At 39.3% G+C, this 19,259-nt stretch overlaps 1 protein-coding gene across 6 annotated transcripts in view; it reads right to left on the bottom strand.

The window, feature by feature from the left end:
* The window catches only part of GRM5 (glutamate metabotropic receptor 5), a 474,085-nt gene that overhangs the window by 13,211 nt on the left and 441,615 nt on the right, over positions 1-19,259 (bottom strand). For 4 of the 6 annotated variants that reach the window (XM_023645596.2, XM_023645593.2, XM_070273226.1 and 1 more), the window contains one exon: positions 9,136-9,231. The exons of the other annotated variants lie outside the window; for them this stretch is intronic. In XM_023645596.2, coding sequence (XP_023501364.1) covers positions 9,136-9,231 — 96 coding nt within the window. The remainder of the gene's footprint in view (positions 1-9,135; positions 9,232-19,259) is intronic. 6 annotated transcript variants of the gene reach the window in all.

Here is a 19,259-nt window from a genome sequence, read left to right as displayed (position 1 = left end):
CAGCATTACTCACGGTAGCCAAGATGTGGAAACAACCTAAATGTGTACTGACGGATGAATGGATAAAGAAAAAATGTATCTCTTTTGAATAGACATTTTTCCAAAGCAGATATACAAATGGCCAACAGATATATGAAAAATTGCTCAACATCACTAATATGAGGCAAATGTAAATCAAGACTACAATGAGGTGTGACCTCATCCCTACGAGAATGGCTATTATCAAAAAGAGACGAAATCACAAGTGTTGGCAAGAATGTGGAGAAAAGAGAACCCTTGTGCACTTTGATGAGAATGTAAATTGGTGCAGCCACTATGGAAAACAGTATGGAGGTTCTTCAAAAAATTAAAAATCGAACTACTATATGATCCAGCAATTTCATTTCTGGGTGTTTATCCAAAAGAAACAAGATCAATATCTCAAAAAGATATCTGCACCCTCATGTTTTTTGCAGCATTATGTACAATAGCCAAGACATGAAGCCACTTAAGAGTCCATTGATGGACAATGGATAAAGAAAATGTGATATTATTCAGCCAGAAAAAAGAAGGAAATTCTGCCATTTTTGACAACATGGATGGACTCTGAGGGCCTTATGCTAAGTGAAATAAGTCAGATAAAGACAGACACCATATGATCTCACTTATATGTGGAATTAAAAAAACATTACCATACATACAGAGAACAGATTGGTAGTTGCTGGAGGTGGGGGAGTGTGGTGTGGGCAAAATGGGTGAAGATGATCAAAAGGTACAAACTTCCACTTATAAGATAAATAAGTCCTGGGGATGTAATGTACAGCATAGTGACTATAGTTACCAATGCTGTATTGTCTATTTGAAAGATGCTAAAAGAGTAGGTCTTAAAAGTTCTTAGCACACACACACACACACAAATTGTAACTGTGTGGTGATGGATGTTACCTAAACTTATTGTGGTGATCATTTCACAGTATATACATATATCAAATCATTATGTTGTACACATAAAACGAATACAATATTCTATATCATTTGTATCTCAATAAAGAAAGAAAATGTATCCTTGAACTATTAAAACAATTTTTTTTTTTGAGGAAGATTAGCCCTGAGCTAACTGCTGTGAATCCTCCTGTTTTTGCTGAGGAACACTGGCCCTGAGCTAACATCTGTGCCCATCTTTCTCCGCTTTATATGTGGGACGCCTGCCACAACATGGCTTGCCAAGCGGTGCCATGTCTGCACCTGGGATCCGAACCAGAGAACCCCGGGCCGCTTATGTCAGTCTTCTGGCTTCCTCACAGACAACAGGAAATTCTTCTTTCTCTGGTGACTTAGAAAAATTAATTGGGTAGATGTATACAAAAAACAGCAAAAAATAATGAAATACAAAAAATAGTATTCCTGATTAATGTTTATTTTTGTTTTTCACTTGCAATATACTGCCTTCTGTATGTATATCTGATCTCCCCACTTAAATTTCTTTATTCTTTCAAAATATCTCTGTGTATATATTTTCATATACATGCTACGTTTAATTTTTCAAAACAATCTGTGAGGCAGTTATCAACATCATGCCCATTTTAAAGACTATAAGACTGACGCTTAGAGAGGTTCAAGGGATTTGTGTACACAAAAGTAGAAAATACTGAAGGTATAAAATCTTGCTATATGTAGTACTAAAGCCCATGACTTTCCCTTAGTTACTGATTGTAGGAGTATAGAAGATATAGTGGTATAAAAGCATGGCCTCTGCTTTGAAGGCATGTGAAGTGTAATGGCCAAAAATTGTTAGGTGTAGAAACCCTATTTCATATCTCTTTGAATTTCCAGTATGACGCACAGTGCCATATGCAAAATAAGTGATGAATTAACATTTAAAAAAAATAAATAATCCTTGTGTTGAAGAAGCAGTTCAAAATGACTCATGAAATATTGAATTAGAAGAAATAGTGATTGAAATTTTAAGATCACTCAGCTCTCCTGAATAACTTTTGCCTATATTTTGGTATTACTTACCTAATGAGTATCCAATAAGATTAGGGGAACATTATTGTGAGATTTTATCTATACCTTGAGATGGGACTAAAGGTAGAGAGTATGCCTCTAGCATTGACTCGGTCTTCTTCTGAAGAATTCGAGTTTGAACGAGATGACTACATGGCAGGTTGTTCCCTTTTTGACTTGGCATTTGTTATATCAGAAAGTATTTTGATTTCCTTCTTCCTTTCTTTTCTTTTTGTGAGGAAACTTGGCCCTGAGGTAACATCTGTTGGCAATCTTCCTCTTTTTGCTTGAGGAAGATTGTTGCTGAGCTAACGTCTGTGCCAATCTTCCCCTATTTTATGTGGAACGCTGCCACACCATGGCTTGACAAGCAGTGATAGGTCTGCACCTGGGATCCAAACCCACGCACCCCAGGCTGCCCAAGCAGAGTGCGTGAACTTAACCACTAAGCCACCAGGCTGGCCCCTCCTTATTTTTTACAGGAAATTGTAAGCTATCAAATCTCTTCCTCAAATAAAATATATGCAAATATGTATATATATATATGTGCAAAATATGTATTTCACAGACAAGGACAACAGCCTCAGAAAAGATTTTGACCAGCTCCTCCTTTTTTCACCACAATAGGATACTAGACAAGAAGAGGATTGAGAGGACCGTGGAATCCCAGTACCTCTATTAAGCTTTCCACAGGCTGAAGAGAAGACTGTCCAATTGAATAACATAAATAGAATATACTCACAGTAATTAGTGATTCTTTTGGAAAAATAAGCAAAGGAAATTAGGAATCTGGTTTATATTTGTGGCAGTAATAAATCTAGTAATTGAATAAAGCTAGTAATTTCTATTTCGATCAACAGACATTAGCTAGGTTGAGTTTTTGTCAAACTTATAAAAGATTTCCCTGGGAAACTGCTTATAATAAGATTCCAAGAATTATTGTAAGTTACTCAGAATATAGAACTTTGTTTTTTAATCTATATATTTTTATAAAATTGGCAAAGAGTATAGAAAGTAAGAATGACAATAGATGGTTCATGAATAAACAGCTCCAGGATCAAATAAGTTAAACAAAATTAAAATAATTTGTGTGGAGCTTCTCAAGTCTTTATTATGTAAGCAGTCACTGAGAATCTCCAAGAAGGGCATATAGCATATAATTTTGGCTACATTAATTTCATTCATAATCCCATCTCTGCCATTTCTTTTTTCCTGCTCATGGAGTCTCTTGCACTTGGTCTGGTGTTTTCCAGAATAGAGTTTGTGAAGTAACCAGAAACCTGACCTTGTAATTGCATGTCATGTTGCTTTCTCCCCGCTCTATCCAAATCTAGGCGTTATTATCGGGATCACAGATTGAACACCTTAATGTCGCCTATTGCTCTTTCAGGTTCCATCACAGTGAGTTTTCTTTCTTTATTAAGATTGACAGTTCCTATAGGGTGGAGATTATTTCACGCTTTCCTGAGCACCCCATAATCCCTTGAACAGTGCTACGCACATACAGAAAGGTTCTCCATGCACTCTTATTGATTGGTTGATTGAATCAACAGACCCAGAGCACTGTTGGGTACTGAGGATGTAAAATTGAACAAGACATGTCTTTTGCCCACAAACACCTTAAGTTTAGTGAGAAGACAGGCAACCAGATAATATGCAATATCAGAGGTAAGCCCCAAATAATTTAGAATTGTGAAGGTGGGCAGATGTAAAATAGACTATATGAATCTTAGAAAGCCTTCAAAGAGGAATTGACAGTGGAGTTGGGTTTTGAAAGTGGGTAGGAGTTTGCCAGGTCTAACAAGAATGGGGTTGGAGATGATGGATAAAAGGAGAAAGGAAGAGTAATTCTGGTAGCAACACAGGTGTGATACTGTAGAAAGGAGTCAGTGTGTTTGGAGAATGGTAAGAAATTGGAGATGTCTGGAGAAGAGAAGGTAAGTGCGGAGACGGAGGGAATACGGTCAAAGTTAGGTCAGGGTTAGTGTGTGAGGGGCCTTGTATTCTGAGTGCACGAATTTGGATTTTATTCCAGGTGGCAGATAGCTTAGTGGTTAGAGAATGAATTGGGATTCAGACTGAGTGGGGCTCCAATCTGAGCTTTACTATCTACCTTTTTCAAAGATTACATAAGAGATCATACAGAAAGCACTTAAAACAGTGTCTGGTGTATCTCAGCACCTAAAAAACGTTGGCTGCTGTTACTGGTAACCACAGGAGAACATGAACTTTAAATCAGAGAAATTATATCATTGAATTAATTTCATTGTTATTTCTTGGTTTCATTTTACTTAACTTTCCGGAATTGATTTTTGAGTAAATAACTATGATGGCAGGGTGGAGAATGGAAGAGAAGACCCAAAAAACACTTTCTAGACTGGGCAGCCTTGGGTAATAGTAGTACTAACTATAATTTACTGAGTGCCTGCTGTGCGTCCAGCGGTATGCTGAGTGCTGAACTTGCATTATCTCATTTAACTTTCACAGCATTATAGTAAGGGAAGTGCCATATTATTATCCTCATTTTACAGAAAATGGAGATTAAACAGGTAAAATGGCACTTCAAGGTGATATTCCGGCTAGAGCTGGAACCAGGTTTACGTCTGTGATTTCAGAATTTTCACTAAACCACTCTACTGTGTAAGTTATTTAATATCCTTGAGCCTCATTTTCCTCGTCTGTCCCAAGGAAAGGCAAAATACCTAGCTTTAATGTTCTTGGAAGAACTTAATTTCATAACGTTTGGGAAGGGGCTGCTACAGTGTCTGATGCATTGTAATTATAGTGATGGTAGTAATTGTTATTATTATTCTTACCTATTTTAGAACATCTTGAAATATAAATTAGAACATTATTTGAAATCAACTTTGGGGAATGAATGAAGAGAAGATACCGCAATGATATTAATCTATTGCTAAGAAGCTGGCTGACCTCTATGGTACTGGAAAAGCAGAATCTTTCTCTTCTATGGACTCTGAGTTCTATAGAACTGTGTGTGTAGCCCTTTCTGAACACTCAATTCAGGTTGATTATTATTTAGTTTCTATTATCTTAGTTCTATTTGCACTGGCATGAGCTATGTTTTATGATATCAAATGAGGATTTAATCTTATGCATAAGTTTCCTGTGGGAGAGGGTTCAGTATTGCATTGCAATTATCTGTTTTTCTGACTCTGTTCCCCAATCGATTACAGATTTTCAAGGGCATTAGTCATGTCTTGGTCATCCATTTCTCTCCAGAACTTTGTAAGTGCTTGGTTTATAGTAGGTGCTTAGTAAATGAGCATTACATGAAGGAAGAAATAATCGAATGAATGAAAGGCAGAACAATTTTAACACAGACATCGTATTTTGGGGCTACTTTCCAAATTTGAGTTCCAATTAATTAAATAATGACTATTATGGCATCACTGTTAGCAGATTCTCTAAGGCTTTATCAAACATTTATTCCCCTTAAAATTAGATCCTACATCTAGTAGATGAAAATCAGTTACTCAACTGATTGGGGCTTAATCCTTCACGTAAGTGATATCATGACATAGCAACAATAAAAACAACCCTTTACCACCCTCCTTCCTGCTAGCGCTGGAGGGGGATTACAGGTCTATCCATTTCATTTGACTAAGGGAGCCCTTTCTCGAAGAGAAACAGAGAGGCTCAGAATTCTGCACCTCTCCTTCGTGGGGTACAATACGAGCACGTCAGAGTGCAGACTCCAAGGAGCACTCCGATGGAATGCTTCCCCTGAGACAAGAGATAATAACATTTGTCGTTGAGGTTTTAGCCATTCCTGAGGGTGGACCATCTTGGTATGAACTCACACGGTAACAGGGGTTAGAGAATTTCCGATTCTTAGAGCACCTCCCTGTTTAGGACTCTCTTTCACTTCTGCTATCAGGAGGACTCTGCTCTGAAACACAGTTAGACTGTCCACTGTGAAATATGAAAAGATGACAAGTTACACTACATTCAGACAGAAGAAAAAAACCAGCTCACATAAAGGGAAAACAGCCACATAATATTTCAGGACACTAGAGTGTTATGGATACATATAATGTTCTCATTCCTTTCCAAATGTGGGGGTAGGGGTAGGAGGGAGAGGAGAGGGAGTGTCTCTAAGACCCTGCCAATGTTACACATAACAGTGTTCCGCTCTGCTATGACGACGCACATTGTAAAACTCCTTTCCCTGCCAGCAACTTGGCTCTGGAAGAATCAACCCAGGCATGGATTTATAGGATCCTGTCCATTCTGTAGTTTCATCATTGAAAACATAGGCAAAGGAGATGCAGGTGACACTCCTGGTTTTCTGTGATTGGTTGAGCTTGCCTCACTCCCTCCCTGGACTGGTTGTTCAGTAGTGACCACAGAACCAGCCCAGATATTCGCCCAGTAAGTATGATGCTTGACTATGACTCTGGGAAGAACTAGAGGGAGGAGGGGGGTGGACAAGAAAGAGGCCCTATCAGCTGATACTAAAAGTATCTATAAAAGTCACACACGGTTATCCTTTTCCCGGTCCCTCCGTTCACTTCCAGGGTAAGAAAATCGGGATTAACTGCTCTCTAACCCCTTATTTAGAATTGGTTTACATTGTAGTTGTCTCCTCTTTGATTTCTTTTCTCTTAATGCTCATTTTAAACTTATTTCTCATGGATAAATTTCATTGTGTGTGTGTGTGTGTGTGTACTTATATGAACAAATATGAAGTTGGAAAAAAAGATTTGAAGGCCTTAGAAGTTTTGGCCTCTCCTTTTGTATGTCTCCAGGCCCTTTCTCCTCCCTACTAAAGGAATCCCTCTCCCTCCCATGCACACTCTTTTTGTTAGTTTTTATTTAATGCTAAAGAAATGGGAAGGAAAAAATATAGGATGGGAGGGTCATTTGTTCCCAATTAACTATGCTTATCTGTGGGGCTGAGGTGGTTACTCCAACAGAATGGTGTTTACTCTAGCATGTCCTGTTCCTGTCTGCACCCCCGGGACATATCAATGTCATAAGCCTTGCCATTACCTTGGCTGTATCCAAATAAGTGAAGAAACAAAAGCTTAAATGGTATCTTGCTGTTGTAGAGAAACTGGGACCATTCCCATGTAGACACATGGAGTGTCTACCTCTGTAGATCTGGACCTGACCCAAGGAAGATTGGTCTGTCTGATCTGGGGTCTCTTTACTCTCTAGGTCCCACCATCTCCTATCCTCTCCTCTCCCATTCTCGATCATGACAGCCTTGCACCGATCTAATAGCTGGGCTGATCAGATCTGGGAGTTCTAAGCATTGACGACACATTCCCAGGAACACTGCATGACACAATTGAGATGTAATGTTTGCTGGGAATAACTCCATGATGTCTCTTAGACAAATGGATTGTTTCAAAATAGCGGTTTATGGACTGGCTTAATCAGAATGACCTAGAAAACTTGTTACACTACAGATTCTTAGGTTGTATTGCCCAAGAGTTTGCCTCAGCATGTTTGATAGGTAGCCAAGTTTGCTAGGTTTGGGAACTCCAGTCCTAGACAAATGCCTCAAATCAGAAGTCACTGGAGAGAGCTCCTGAGCTCTCATTTGATGCAGTCATTTTCGCCTTGTAGCCAACTCTGGCGCTGTTTGATTTTCAAGGACAGGAATTATGCCACTTTGTCATATTAGAACGGAAGGAAACCAGAAGCCCCAGTAGCAGTCTGTTGAGTTACTCCCACAAAATGATCCATTGAGTCTTATCTTCCAGACACACTGAGATCCAAAGGTAGCTGTATAAAGGAATCATGGGCATAAGGCCATCCGATACACTAATGTGCACACATGCATGCCTACACATGTGCACACACTCTCATTGTCTTTTCTCTGGAAGCCATGGATGAAGTTGGCCAAGCTCTTGGCCAGACCTGCTATAAATGGTTGCTCAGGCTGTATGCTGCACAGTTCCGGACACCAATTTCACAGACTGCAATGTGAATGGCCCCCCCAGCAGTTGTGCAATACGTTGGTCCTTGGGGAAAGTTAGACATTATTTTGAAAACCAGAAGGAGCCCACTACTGAGGAAGCAAACCCAATGTTTGGGGGTGTAAGTTCAACAGATTCAAGTGGATTCAAGTGGATGCAGCTTGCTCTCAAGCTCTGCTCTCAGCACATGCACACACATATGTACACACTCTATATTCTAGACTTGTCCTTTCCTTTAATCCAGGCTGATTTCCAAAAGCTTCCCGTCCACACCTCTGCACCACAGATGGATTGGGAAATGCCACAACAAATTAGAGGTGGGGAGTTAGTTCATAGTGAATGATTCCCCAACTCAAGTTTCCTCCAGTGTTCTTGAACTGTTTAATGCCAGTCTTGACTCTCGTTATCTCCAGAGCCATTTCCTTGAAACCCAGTCCCATGCAGTAAAGCACGTTCAATTCATGCAACACAGCTCACTCGATGCTTATAGTTCCAAATACCCCCGTTTACTGGGCACAGCTCAGTTGGGAGCGCCCGGTAGGAAGGAACATGCACAGCGCAGCGACAGTGGGTGTGGACCACCAAACACAGAGAAGTGAAGGAGCTGCAAAGCTACAGTAGCTAGAGGAGGACTAGCTTTCCTGATTTCAGTTCGCAAAAAGTCTCTTGCCTCTACAGTTCACTGGTTTGGCATGACATTTGCCCTTGTCTGTGAGATGATGTTACATTGAAAGTAAGTCAGATTTATTCCCAGGATTGTCTGGGATCAGGGGCTGGAGTCTTCCTTCAATGGCAGTCCTGCCCTCAAAATCCATCCTAGGCTTTTGCATTTGTTTTACTAAGTGATTAGCTAGTCATGAGAAGTGAATTTCCTCCAATCTCTTCCACTTTGCAAACTCCAGAAACATTTGACTAGTAAGTTAAAATCCATGGGAGAACTCACTATGAGCTGAGGCTTCAGACATGCAAAGCGCACAACCCTGGGAAACAGCAGCATCTGGGACAGGAGGCTCCCATCGCTTCACGTGAGGATGGCATGGGTTTTGCAAATCAAACACACACAGAAAACCAGCGGTGGCCCAGGTTGGACACACTGTGTGGGATGCACGGTTGAGTGAGGACCCAGACCAGGGAGCCACCTGTTCCTCTAGCTTGCATACATTTAGTTCACACCACCTCCAGCCACTCACAGTTTGCTTACCTGCTCATTGTTGCTCTCCCACCATTCCCCATACTCCCTTTGGGGGTGAAACACTCTATTTCCGACTTGTGCTGGGCCAATCTCCTGTCTTTGTACCTGGTGAGCATGAACAAGGACAGGAGCAAACAGAAAGATGTGATTGTGTGCTTCACTGGCCAGGCCGAGGAAGAGCTGTGGCTGTAGAGGGTTGCCCCATGCACCACAGGGGCTCCTGCTGTTCACTGCAGTGGCGGATCTGTGATACTTACTAGATGATTGTGTTGGTATATGGATAACGTTGGGGATGATTTTGTTACTTCTTAGTTAGGCCACATGTAATCTACCCTTTTTCATTGCCTATTCATCTGTGAATTCAGCATATTTAATAGTCAGTGGTAAAAGGAATGCAACTCCTAGCATCTAACAAAAACATTAATATCAATAAATTAGAGTTTATTTAGTGCTTATTGTGCCAGACATGGTGCTACCGAAATTTAGGTCTGGCAACAACCCTGTGGCGGAGGCTCTTTATTTTTATATCCATTTTACTGAAGAAGAAAGCTAAGATTGTAAAGATTAAGTAGATTGATCAAGGAGTTGAGCACAGGGAGTCTTAAGTTTAGAACCCACACTTTTAGTGACTATTATGTGTTGCCTTCCATTATCAGTTTTTAAAAAAATTGTTCTTATCATTAATGAACCTTCATTGAGTGGTACTGTATCTGAGCATTGTATTAGACACTGGAGATGCCAAAAAAGAAAAGAGATGTTCCTTGGATGTGAGAGGTTTATATAACCATTAAGCTGAAGTACCACAGTTAGAATTGGGCTGCCTACATTGTGGAGGGTGGCTCAAACAGCTTTTGTGTCAGAATTGGCAATTCACCACATCTGGAAGGTACTGGATGTTTCTTCTGAAATAAATTATGAGGTTCCCAACGTTAGTCTGCTACATGGTACATCAAGATGAGCCCTTATATTTGAATGAGTTTTCAGAGCCCACATGCTTTCACAGAAATAATCTGTTTTTTTATGCATCAGTTTAAGCCTGTGAAGTAAAGAGGCATGATTACCCCGTTTGCCAAATGAGGAAACTGAGACTAACTTAACCGACTTGACCAATGTCCCAAGCCTAGTTAGTAGAGAATAACTACCAGTAGAGCTTGCAGGGACCCAAGACTTAAGATTTATTACTTTTATTACCTTTTTCCTCCTAAAACTGGAGGCTGATATGATGCCCCTTCATCCATGTTCCTGGTATTCCCCAGGAAATGATAAAGTGACTTGCTAATGTAAGACTTGGTCACCCTTGTTATAGTCACCTGTTTTAAAGTTTCCTTTCCTGCTGTCTCAAAATTCATGTTAAATAAGACAAAATGTAACAAAATTAAAATCATTATTAGGAGGGATAGAGGGCTTCCTCTTAGTTTTTTCTCTCATAAGATATTAAAAATATTTAGTATTTGAATGAACTGGCTCATTACATCAAGACAAGTGGATGGAAGAGACATTGGTTGAGCATCTAAGGCAATGGGCTTTGTACTGGAGATATAGAGATAAATAATCCACGGGTCCCGCCTCATAGAGCTCACAGTCTAGTGGAAGAAGGAAGGGAAGAAGGGAAGTATGTACACAACTAACTTTAGATCTAGCCATGAATAGGAGAGGGAAAGAACTTTAGGATTTTGTTAGACGAGGTAAAGCATCAGACCAACCCAGACTGAACAGCCTTATTTTAACAAGAGAATCCCTTGTGAGTATCTGTCATTGAATGACATTCCACATTTCGATAGACTATTTTGTGTTTATGTGTGAATTGGGTTGCACAACCATAATTCTGCTCTATGGCTTAAATTAAAAGAATGCTAATATTAATAAAATAATAGAATTATTGATGGTCATTCAGTTCCTTACAAAGGGGTCTTTAAAGTATTTTTGAATATCCTTTGTTAGGCTAATTGTCAGTTAACCATGTAAATCTTTCATCGATCAGTTAGGACAACTTCACTCTTAATGCTCATAAGCCCTTCTTTCTCTTTCTCATACGCACGCACACACTCTGCCTGGGGACCCTGTTCATGAAACCCTGTTCATGAAATAGATCCTGAACATCCTAGTCTATCAAAACCCAACCTCTTTTGGTAAAAGCTTTTACAAAACAAAAAATACAAACTCCAATTTATTCCAGTCAAGTAAGAGATACTGTAGACGTTTTGGAACTTCCAAGCAGTTTGTATTCAAAGCAAGGTGAAATACCATTAATACAGATTGGGAAGCTCATCTTTGCTTTTGGATGGGACCCTTCTTGCCTGTCTATAACTATAATTACAGTTTAATTATATTCACCAGATACTTAAATAGGCCACATTTTCATTCATTCCCTTATTCATTATTCCACTCACCAATAATGTGCTGATTAAAGTAACTAATAATGATTTTATAGTTTCCATTGCAGATGTACAATTCTTTCTAGTTGGGTTTTATTTCAGAATATGGAACTATAAATTTAAAATAGTTTAAGCCTTTCAGAGTTTATAGCTTATAAAATATCATTTAAAATTTTATTTCGTTTATATAATAAATTCATTTATCTTTTAGGCCCTTATGAAAACATATATATCTCTCTCTATATATAAATACAGACACATGCATGTGCACACACTTACTTGCGAGACACTATTTTGAGTGCTTTACAAATATTAACTCACTTTTCAAATAAAATGCTTAATTTATTATAATTATTTTCAGGTCATAATAGAAATAATGATAACAATAACAGAATATTGAATTGCCAGGTTCTTTTCTGTACATTATCCTCAATTCTTAAAGCTACCCTACAAAGTAGGTGCTTTATCTTCATTCCAAAGAGACAGGCATTGAGGATCAGTATCGGTAAATCCAAGCTCGCCCTGTTTGTGAGCAGGGAACCCAAGATTAGAAATTGGGCCTCTCTGATTCCAAAGCTCATCCTATTTTCACTAAACTTCTCTCTAAGTAACAATGTCAGTAGTTTTAGAAACAAAACTACAAAGGCTTATTATTTAGCTTTTCTCTTCTTAGCTCCATTTTGTAAATGAGTAGTAAAGTTAACAAGGACAACCAGTGGAAGCTCTAGTAATAGGACTTTACATTTTGTTCCCTCATTTGGGTCCATATAGATGTACCACATATGCTTAATTTACATCATTCACACCATTACCGAATACTCCGAGTGCAAGGCCCTGTGATAAGGAGCATGTGGGTAATTCTATGCCACAGATACGTTCACGGTCTAGAGTGGGAGGATGAAATGTAAATAAGTCATTTCTAAACAGTGTGAGAAGTTTTATTATAGAAACAAATACAAGGCTACCTAACCCATCCTAGAATGACAGGGAAAATCTCAGTGAGGTGCCTAAGATAAACCTTAAAAGATGAGTAGGAATACACTGTGAAAAGATGGATAGGCAGGCAGAAGAAAAATCAATGGTAAACATGTGGCGAGGCTTAGCACATGGTGTATATGGGGAACAGTCTTTAGTACTTTTTACAGTGATAAGTGTAAAATAAGAGAAGGTGAAGTGGGCAATGTGGATGGAGAGGTATACAAAAGGTAGCTCGTGGATGAATGTATCTTGTAGGTCATGAGATCCACTGTGAGATCTTTAAGCTAAGAAAAAAAATTGTGGTCAGTGTTGACATTTAGATAAAATACTGTGGACTTGAGGGCACAAAACTAGAGATAGACTCATACTACTGCAATAGTCCATGTGAGAGCTGATGAGATAATACCTTAGCGTAGTGATGGTATGGATGAAAAGTAGAGTACAGTTTCAAGAATACGTAGGAGGTAAAATCAGTAGGTTTTATTGAATGATGAGTGTAAGAGAGAGATGTGTAGAATGCTACCTCAGTTACTACCTTGGGTGGTACACTTAACTAAGTTAAGAAAATACAAGAGAAGGAGTATATTTGGAGGAAAAAAATAAACAGCCTCATTTTGGAATACTGAGTTTGAGATGATGGTGGGACATCCAAGTGGACACATTCAGTAGACACATGGATATAAGAATCTAGTGATTAGGGCACTGTTAGACACTTGGGAGCCATCAGCATACAGATGGTTTTGTGCTGTAACACCTCGTCTGCCAGGGAAAGTACACCCTGAGTGGTCATGCTGGGGCTGCAGCCAATGAGTCCCTCTTCATCTCTAACCACGCCTGCTAAGCAGAGGGATCCTAAGATCCCGCCTCAACACTCCACGCCCTAGCCCCTCCCACACTCACTCTTGTAGAGGGGGCCTCATCCCCGCTCCAGGCTGCTCTTCTCATCATTCTCACCTCCCTGGTGACATTGGTGTGTGGTATTGTCTGCGTGTGTTAATTCTATCACCCTTTCCAGCCCACTACCGATAAACAACTGTTTAAGGGGGAAAAAAAGAAGAATGGTTGAAAGTGCTCACAAAGAACAGATAGACTACAGAGTCAGTGGAGAGTAGGGGCTTACAAACTCGCTCATTCTACCTGTTCCAAAACTTTTATGATACTGTTAATGTAAGCATTCCCTCAAAACATTTACTGAGTAACTACTATATGCCAGATACTGAATTCACGATTCTTCAGTCTGCTAAATTTTCTCTTATAGTCTTCAGACTTCTAGATCTGTGCTCAATGTGTCTTTGACACGTTGGTTTCTGGGCTATAACCTTGGCATGAAAAACTATCTCAATGGTTTTAAAAGATTTAAGAATGATTTGTTCTAAAATTAGCTTTAGTTGCCTTCCCTGAAGATTTTGTTCCATTTGTACCTCCTTTGTCCAGGAATCTCTAGTTCCTCTTTAGTCAATTCTATAAGAGCCCATGTTCATCTAGTGAATTTAAGAGATCTTGGGGTAAGAATTGCCCAGAATTGGATAGTAAATGTAATTTCCCCATAATGATTTCAATCAAAAATTCCACTTCTTCACTTCCTTTCCCCCTTCCCTACTAATATCTATTAAACATTAGATTACTGAAATTTCTATATGGGATATGTGGTCCAGAATGAGCTGAAAGACTAGAATAACATAAAGAACTTCAAAGAAAAAATGTGTATATTAGGTGAAACAGCAGGTATTGGGGGAATGGTGCCCGAAGCTGGAAAGAAAGGAGAGAGTTTGACATTGGAAATAAATATTCCTTATGTGAGAGCAATCCAGGTAAGAGCAAGTTTGAGTAAGTGGCCAGAGGTAGGATGGCTAAAATGATAATTCTAATTTCATTAGAATTCAATCATTAGAGTTGAAAAAATGAGACTATGGTGATAATTTGCCCTTTATGTGGGCACTAAAGTAACCCAGAAAAATAGCAGAGCTTGGGGTAGACAGAAATTCTTTTCCCAGAAATTGGCAGTAAATTATAGTAATTATAAACAAAGTTGAAAGACAGCGGGAAACTAGACGTCAAGAGCCTCAGGAGGCAGAGTTTTTAGCGTTTGCATTTCTGTGAGTGAGACGTGAAGCATGTTTGGAAGCAGCACTGAGTTGCCAACCCCAACTCTGTGCCCTGAGGAATGTGTGATGTGAAAGAATAACTAACTCCGTCTGAAAGGGCTACAGGGGAAGGGATGTCCTTAGGAGAGAACTGGGTCTTAGGTAAAGAAAAGATAGTAAATGGAATGTTTAGTGAAGAAATTGAAGATGAAGGAGGGTCTTTATCATCCAATAAGGATTACAACAGAGCCTTCAAATGGTTTGGAAGGGAGAAGTCCAGTGGAGGAAACAAAGAACAATACGTGTAAGTGGAATTTCCGAAAGTGATACTACTTCTGAGATGCTGGGAAGATTCCTTCGGTGAATTCTCTCACCTAATGTCAGAACAAAGATTTTCCATCCTCCATGACTGAGGAGGCTAATTATATACATACTGCTGTGAGTAGATATCCCACGGCACATTTGAAGTGATGTTTATGATAGATATTGCAGACGCTCTGAGAACGTGCTTAGACATGGGGGAAGAAAGCACAGAGATCCTAGAGGTCTCAGTAGTGGAGGGAGAAAAGGGACAGAAAAGGAGAAAGCTGAAGGTACCAGAGGCACCCTTCCCTGACTCCACAATTTTGTCCAGGGCTTGTCCTGCTTAAGGTTTTGTTCTTTCCAATAGATAAAATTATCCTGAGAAATAACTTTCTTTTACTATCTTCTCTCCCACACCGACTCCTACTATGCCCCATACTCCACTCCTTGAAGGAGCACTGAGTTAATTCTTCTGAAGTCTTCCAACACCTAGTTCATTTTCCACCCCTAAGCTAGTTATTGTGCAATTTAGCGAAAACCACAGACAGATATTTTTCTCATATGTGTAGGAAGCCTTGTCTACTTATTTTACTTAATCTTTCATTCCTTAAAGTATTCAGAGGGAAAAAATCCAATATGATCTCTCTCAGAAGTCAATGAAAGGGAGATGTAAAATTCTGGATATTTCATATGTTTTATGTGTTAAGTTTTAGTAATTCAGTATAGAATGGACACTCACATGACAGGAAGATAATGGGAGTAAGTGGGTAGGAGGATGTTCTTCAAGGAAATCTCTCATTTAAACCGTTAAAATGCATCTCATTTATGAAGCAAATTTAAATCCTCTTTTTCCTCAACTACTTGCCATTATTCAGAATAGAAGTATGGTGTGAACATAGAAAAATGATATGGAAAGAAACTGGTCTTTCTTGATCAATAAAGTGCAGAAAAAGTAAGTTATTGAGTGAAGGACACTTGAAGCAGTTATAGAACAAGTCACTCCGAATGTCACAGAAAACTCAATAAGGGATTTTCATACCAACACTGCAGTCCAAAAGACAGAGCTTTAAGGCTAAGATTGAGCATAAACCTGGAAGACTAGAGAATTTAAAAAAATGACCAGAATGATAAACTTTGAGAATGAATGCATGGATGAATAGGTGAATGAAATGGAAAGGTAATGTTAGGGGTTATCAAATCTCCAAAGGGCTTTGTTGTTGTTTGTGTTTTGTTTTTAATAATAAATGAAAATGAGGCAACTTTGTAGACTTAGGTCAAGAGACCAAAAAAGAGGGAAAAAATTAAAAATATTTTGACAGAGGGAATAACTGATATTTGAGATAAAATAATTATAGAAAAAAAGGAGGAAAGACGCAATTTTTTCACTTACACTTCATAGGGCAAAAGTCAGCATATACTGCAGGCTCCATCTTCAAAACATTCAGAATCTGAACATTTCTTACCAATTCCTCTATTTACTGTCCTGGTCCAAGCCACCATCATCTCTCTGTTTTTTTAAAGATTTTATTTTTTCCTTTTTCTCCCCAAAGACCCTGGTACATAGCTGTATATTTTTAGTGTGGGTCCTTCTAGTTGTGGCGTGTGAGATGCCGCTTCAGCATGACTTGAGAGGTGCCATGTCCGTGCCCAGGATCCTAACCGGGGAAATCCTGGGCTCCACGCCTCCCGCCACCCGAGAAACAGAGCTCTCGAACTTAATCACTCGGCCATGGGGCCGGCCCCTCCACCATCATCTCTTACCTTGAAAATTGTAATAGCTTCCTAAACTGGTGCTGCTTCTGTCCTTGCTAACACCCCTCTATCCTGACCCAACCCAATCCGACCTCCATGTAGGAACCAGAATAATCCTGTCAAGACAAACATTTTTTTGTATCACTTTTCTGCTCAAAACTCTCAATAACCCATCTCTCTGAGTAAAATCTAAGTTTCTTATAATGATTTTCAAAGTCCTACCAAATCTTCCCCCTCCCCCATTACTTTCTTACTTTATTACATTATGATCCCCAAACTTACTCTTTTCTCCCTTTCCCACTTTGTTTCGTCTACACTGATCTTGTTCTTGCTTGAAGTCACCAGGCATCCTCCCACCATGGTGCCTTTGCTTTGGCCATTTCCTCTGCCTTCAATGTTTTCCCCAAAAATATCCTCCAATATTTCAAATCTTTTCCCAAATGTCACTTCAATATAGCCTGCCATGACCAGTGTATTTAAAAATGCAACTGTGACCCCACTCTTCCTGTTAACATTTCTTGCCTTTATCTTTTCCAAAACAATTTATATTTTACTTATTTGTTTTACTTACTGTCTATCTTCCCCAATAAAATCTTTAAAAGAGTGTAAGCTCTGTGAACGCATGGATTTGGGACTTTTTCTTTACTGTTGTCTTTCCAGTGCCTACAATATTGCCAAGCTTATTACAGGTGATAATATTTGTGGAATGAATGTATGCATGAATGAATGAATGAAAAGAGAACAAAATGGGGAAATTTTCAGGTGGGAAGGAGGAAAGATTAGCAAGTTCGTGTTAAATGACATTAGGTGTCTCAATAAAGTTGGAATGATAATCAATAAGAGTAGAATGGCTGGAATTTGAGGTTTGTGAAAGTAAAAGTAGAAAAATGAAACAGCTACTTTAGGCAAGAAGCTTATGGAATAAGCAAGAAATAGGGAAAATGATTAGCAGGAAGTGAAACCCTGAGGCTAAGAAGGTCGTATAAAAGATACTCATTTTTTAAAAAGTTTTTGCCCCTCCTTCCCACAGCCACACTCTTCATCACAAGCTCTCCTATCCTTACCTTCAGGAGGCAGGTGCTGATTAGACTTAGATGACAATGGTAACCCCATTTGGCTTATCAGTTTCAGCCAGTGATCATGGGAGAGGGTCTTCTGGAGATTTCTAAGAACAATGTTTTAGTCTTATCTGGAAAATGTAGTCGTTCTTTGCTATGGACCATTGTCTGGATGTGCTACCTGACAATGCTACAACCATGTTGCAGGCATGAGCGAAGCTAAACCAATATTCCAAAAATGGTGGTGTGAAATATTGAAAGAATGTAGGTCTTGGACAATGGCTCTGAGCCACTGAATTAGCCTTTTTAACCTTAGAACATCTTTTTACATGAGATTAATTTCCTTGTTGGGTAAGCCACTTTGAGTTAGGTTTTAGATTCTCTGATGCCAAAATGCTCTTACCTTGCTTCCATTCCTTTCTCTACCAAGTCCGAGTCTAAGGATTTCTAAGGTTGTTTATGGCATTTACTTAGGTTTGGATATTTGTAAGTTGTGTGTGTGTGTGTATTTATGAAGACTCTAAAGAAGCAAGTTACTGATGAATTCTTTTGTCTTACTGAACTGTTTGTATCCTTTTAAATATTGTTCCTTTTTATGCATACTATTGTACATAAAAAAGTGTGAGAGTCTTCATAGAGTTAGATTTGTATAGAAAAAAAGAGGAAGATAGACTGGGTAAAACGAAGTATTATTTTCTTAATAATCCACATTTAGAGAATACTTCAACAATTGACCATCGTAGCCATGGTAGAAACACTACTGTTCCCTTACTGGAAGCTATGCTAATTGTAGCCATAACCAGGGCGATATTATGATTTATAAGAAAAATATATATTTGGTCATTCAGATATATATTGCTCACATATATTTGGTCTTTCTCTATGGTTCCTGGCTCACAACTCCCAAAACCATTGGAACCTCCTAACTGTTGAGAGTGATAAAAGTGTCTTCTGTTATGTTAATGAGTTGACTTTTAGAAAGCACCTAAGGATGGGGAGTGGAGCCAACCCTGTGTTTAGAGGGTTGAAACTCTCAGTACCAGGACTCTGACCTCCAGGGAGAGGAGAGGGGCTGGAGATTCAGTTCAATCACCTATGGCCATGATTTAATCAGTTGTGCCTATGTAATGAAACCTCCAGAAAAACCTAAAAGGACAGGGTTCAGAGGGCTTCTGGGTTGGTGAACTCGTGAAGATTCTGGGAGAGAGTGGCACGCCTGGAGAGGGCGTGGAAGCTCTGCTCCCTTCCCCATACCTTGCCCTATGCATCTCTTTTATCCGTCTGTTCCTGAGTTCTATCGTTTTATAATAAACCAGTGATCTAATAAGTAAAATGTTTCTCTGAGTTCTGTGAGCTGTTGTAGCAAATTAATCAAATCCAAGGAGGGGGTCGTGGAAACTTCTGGTCTATAGCTGGTCAGTCAGAAGTCCGGATAACAACCTGGACTTGTCACTGGCTCTAAAGTCGAAGGAAGGGATCGTTGGAACCTCCAATCAATAGCTGGTTGGTCAGAAGCACAGGTGATAGCCTGGGATTGCTACTGGCATCTAAAGTGTGTGTGGCAAGACAGTTTTGTAGGACTG

Source organism: Equus caballus, chromosome 7, assembly GCF_041296265.1.
Source record: "Equus caballus isolate H_3958 breed thoroughbred chromosome 7, TB-T2T, whole genome shotgun sequence".
Classification (NCBI taxonomy): Eukaryota; Metazoa; Chordata; class Mammalia; order Perissodactyla; family Equidae; genus Equus; species Equus caballus.
Note: the sequence above shows the minus strand (reverse complement) of the source record. Positions and strands in the feature narration are given on the sequence as shown.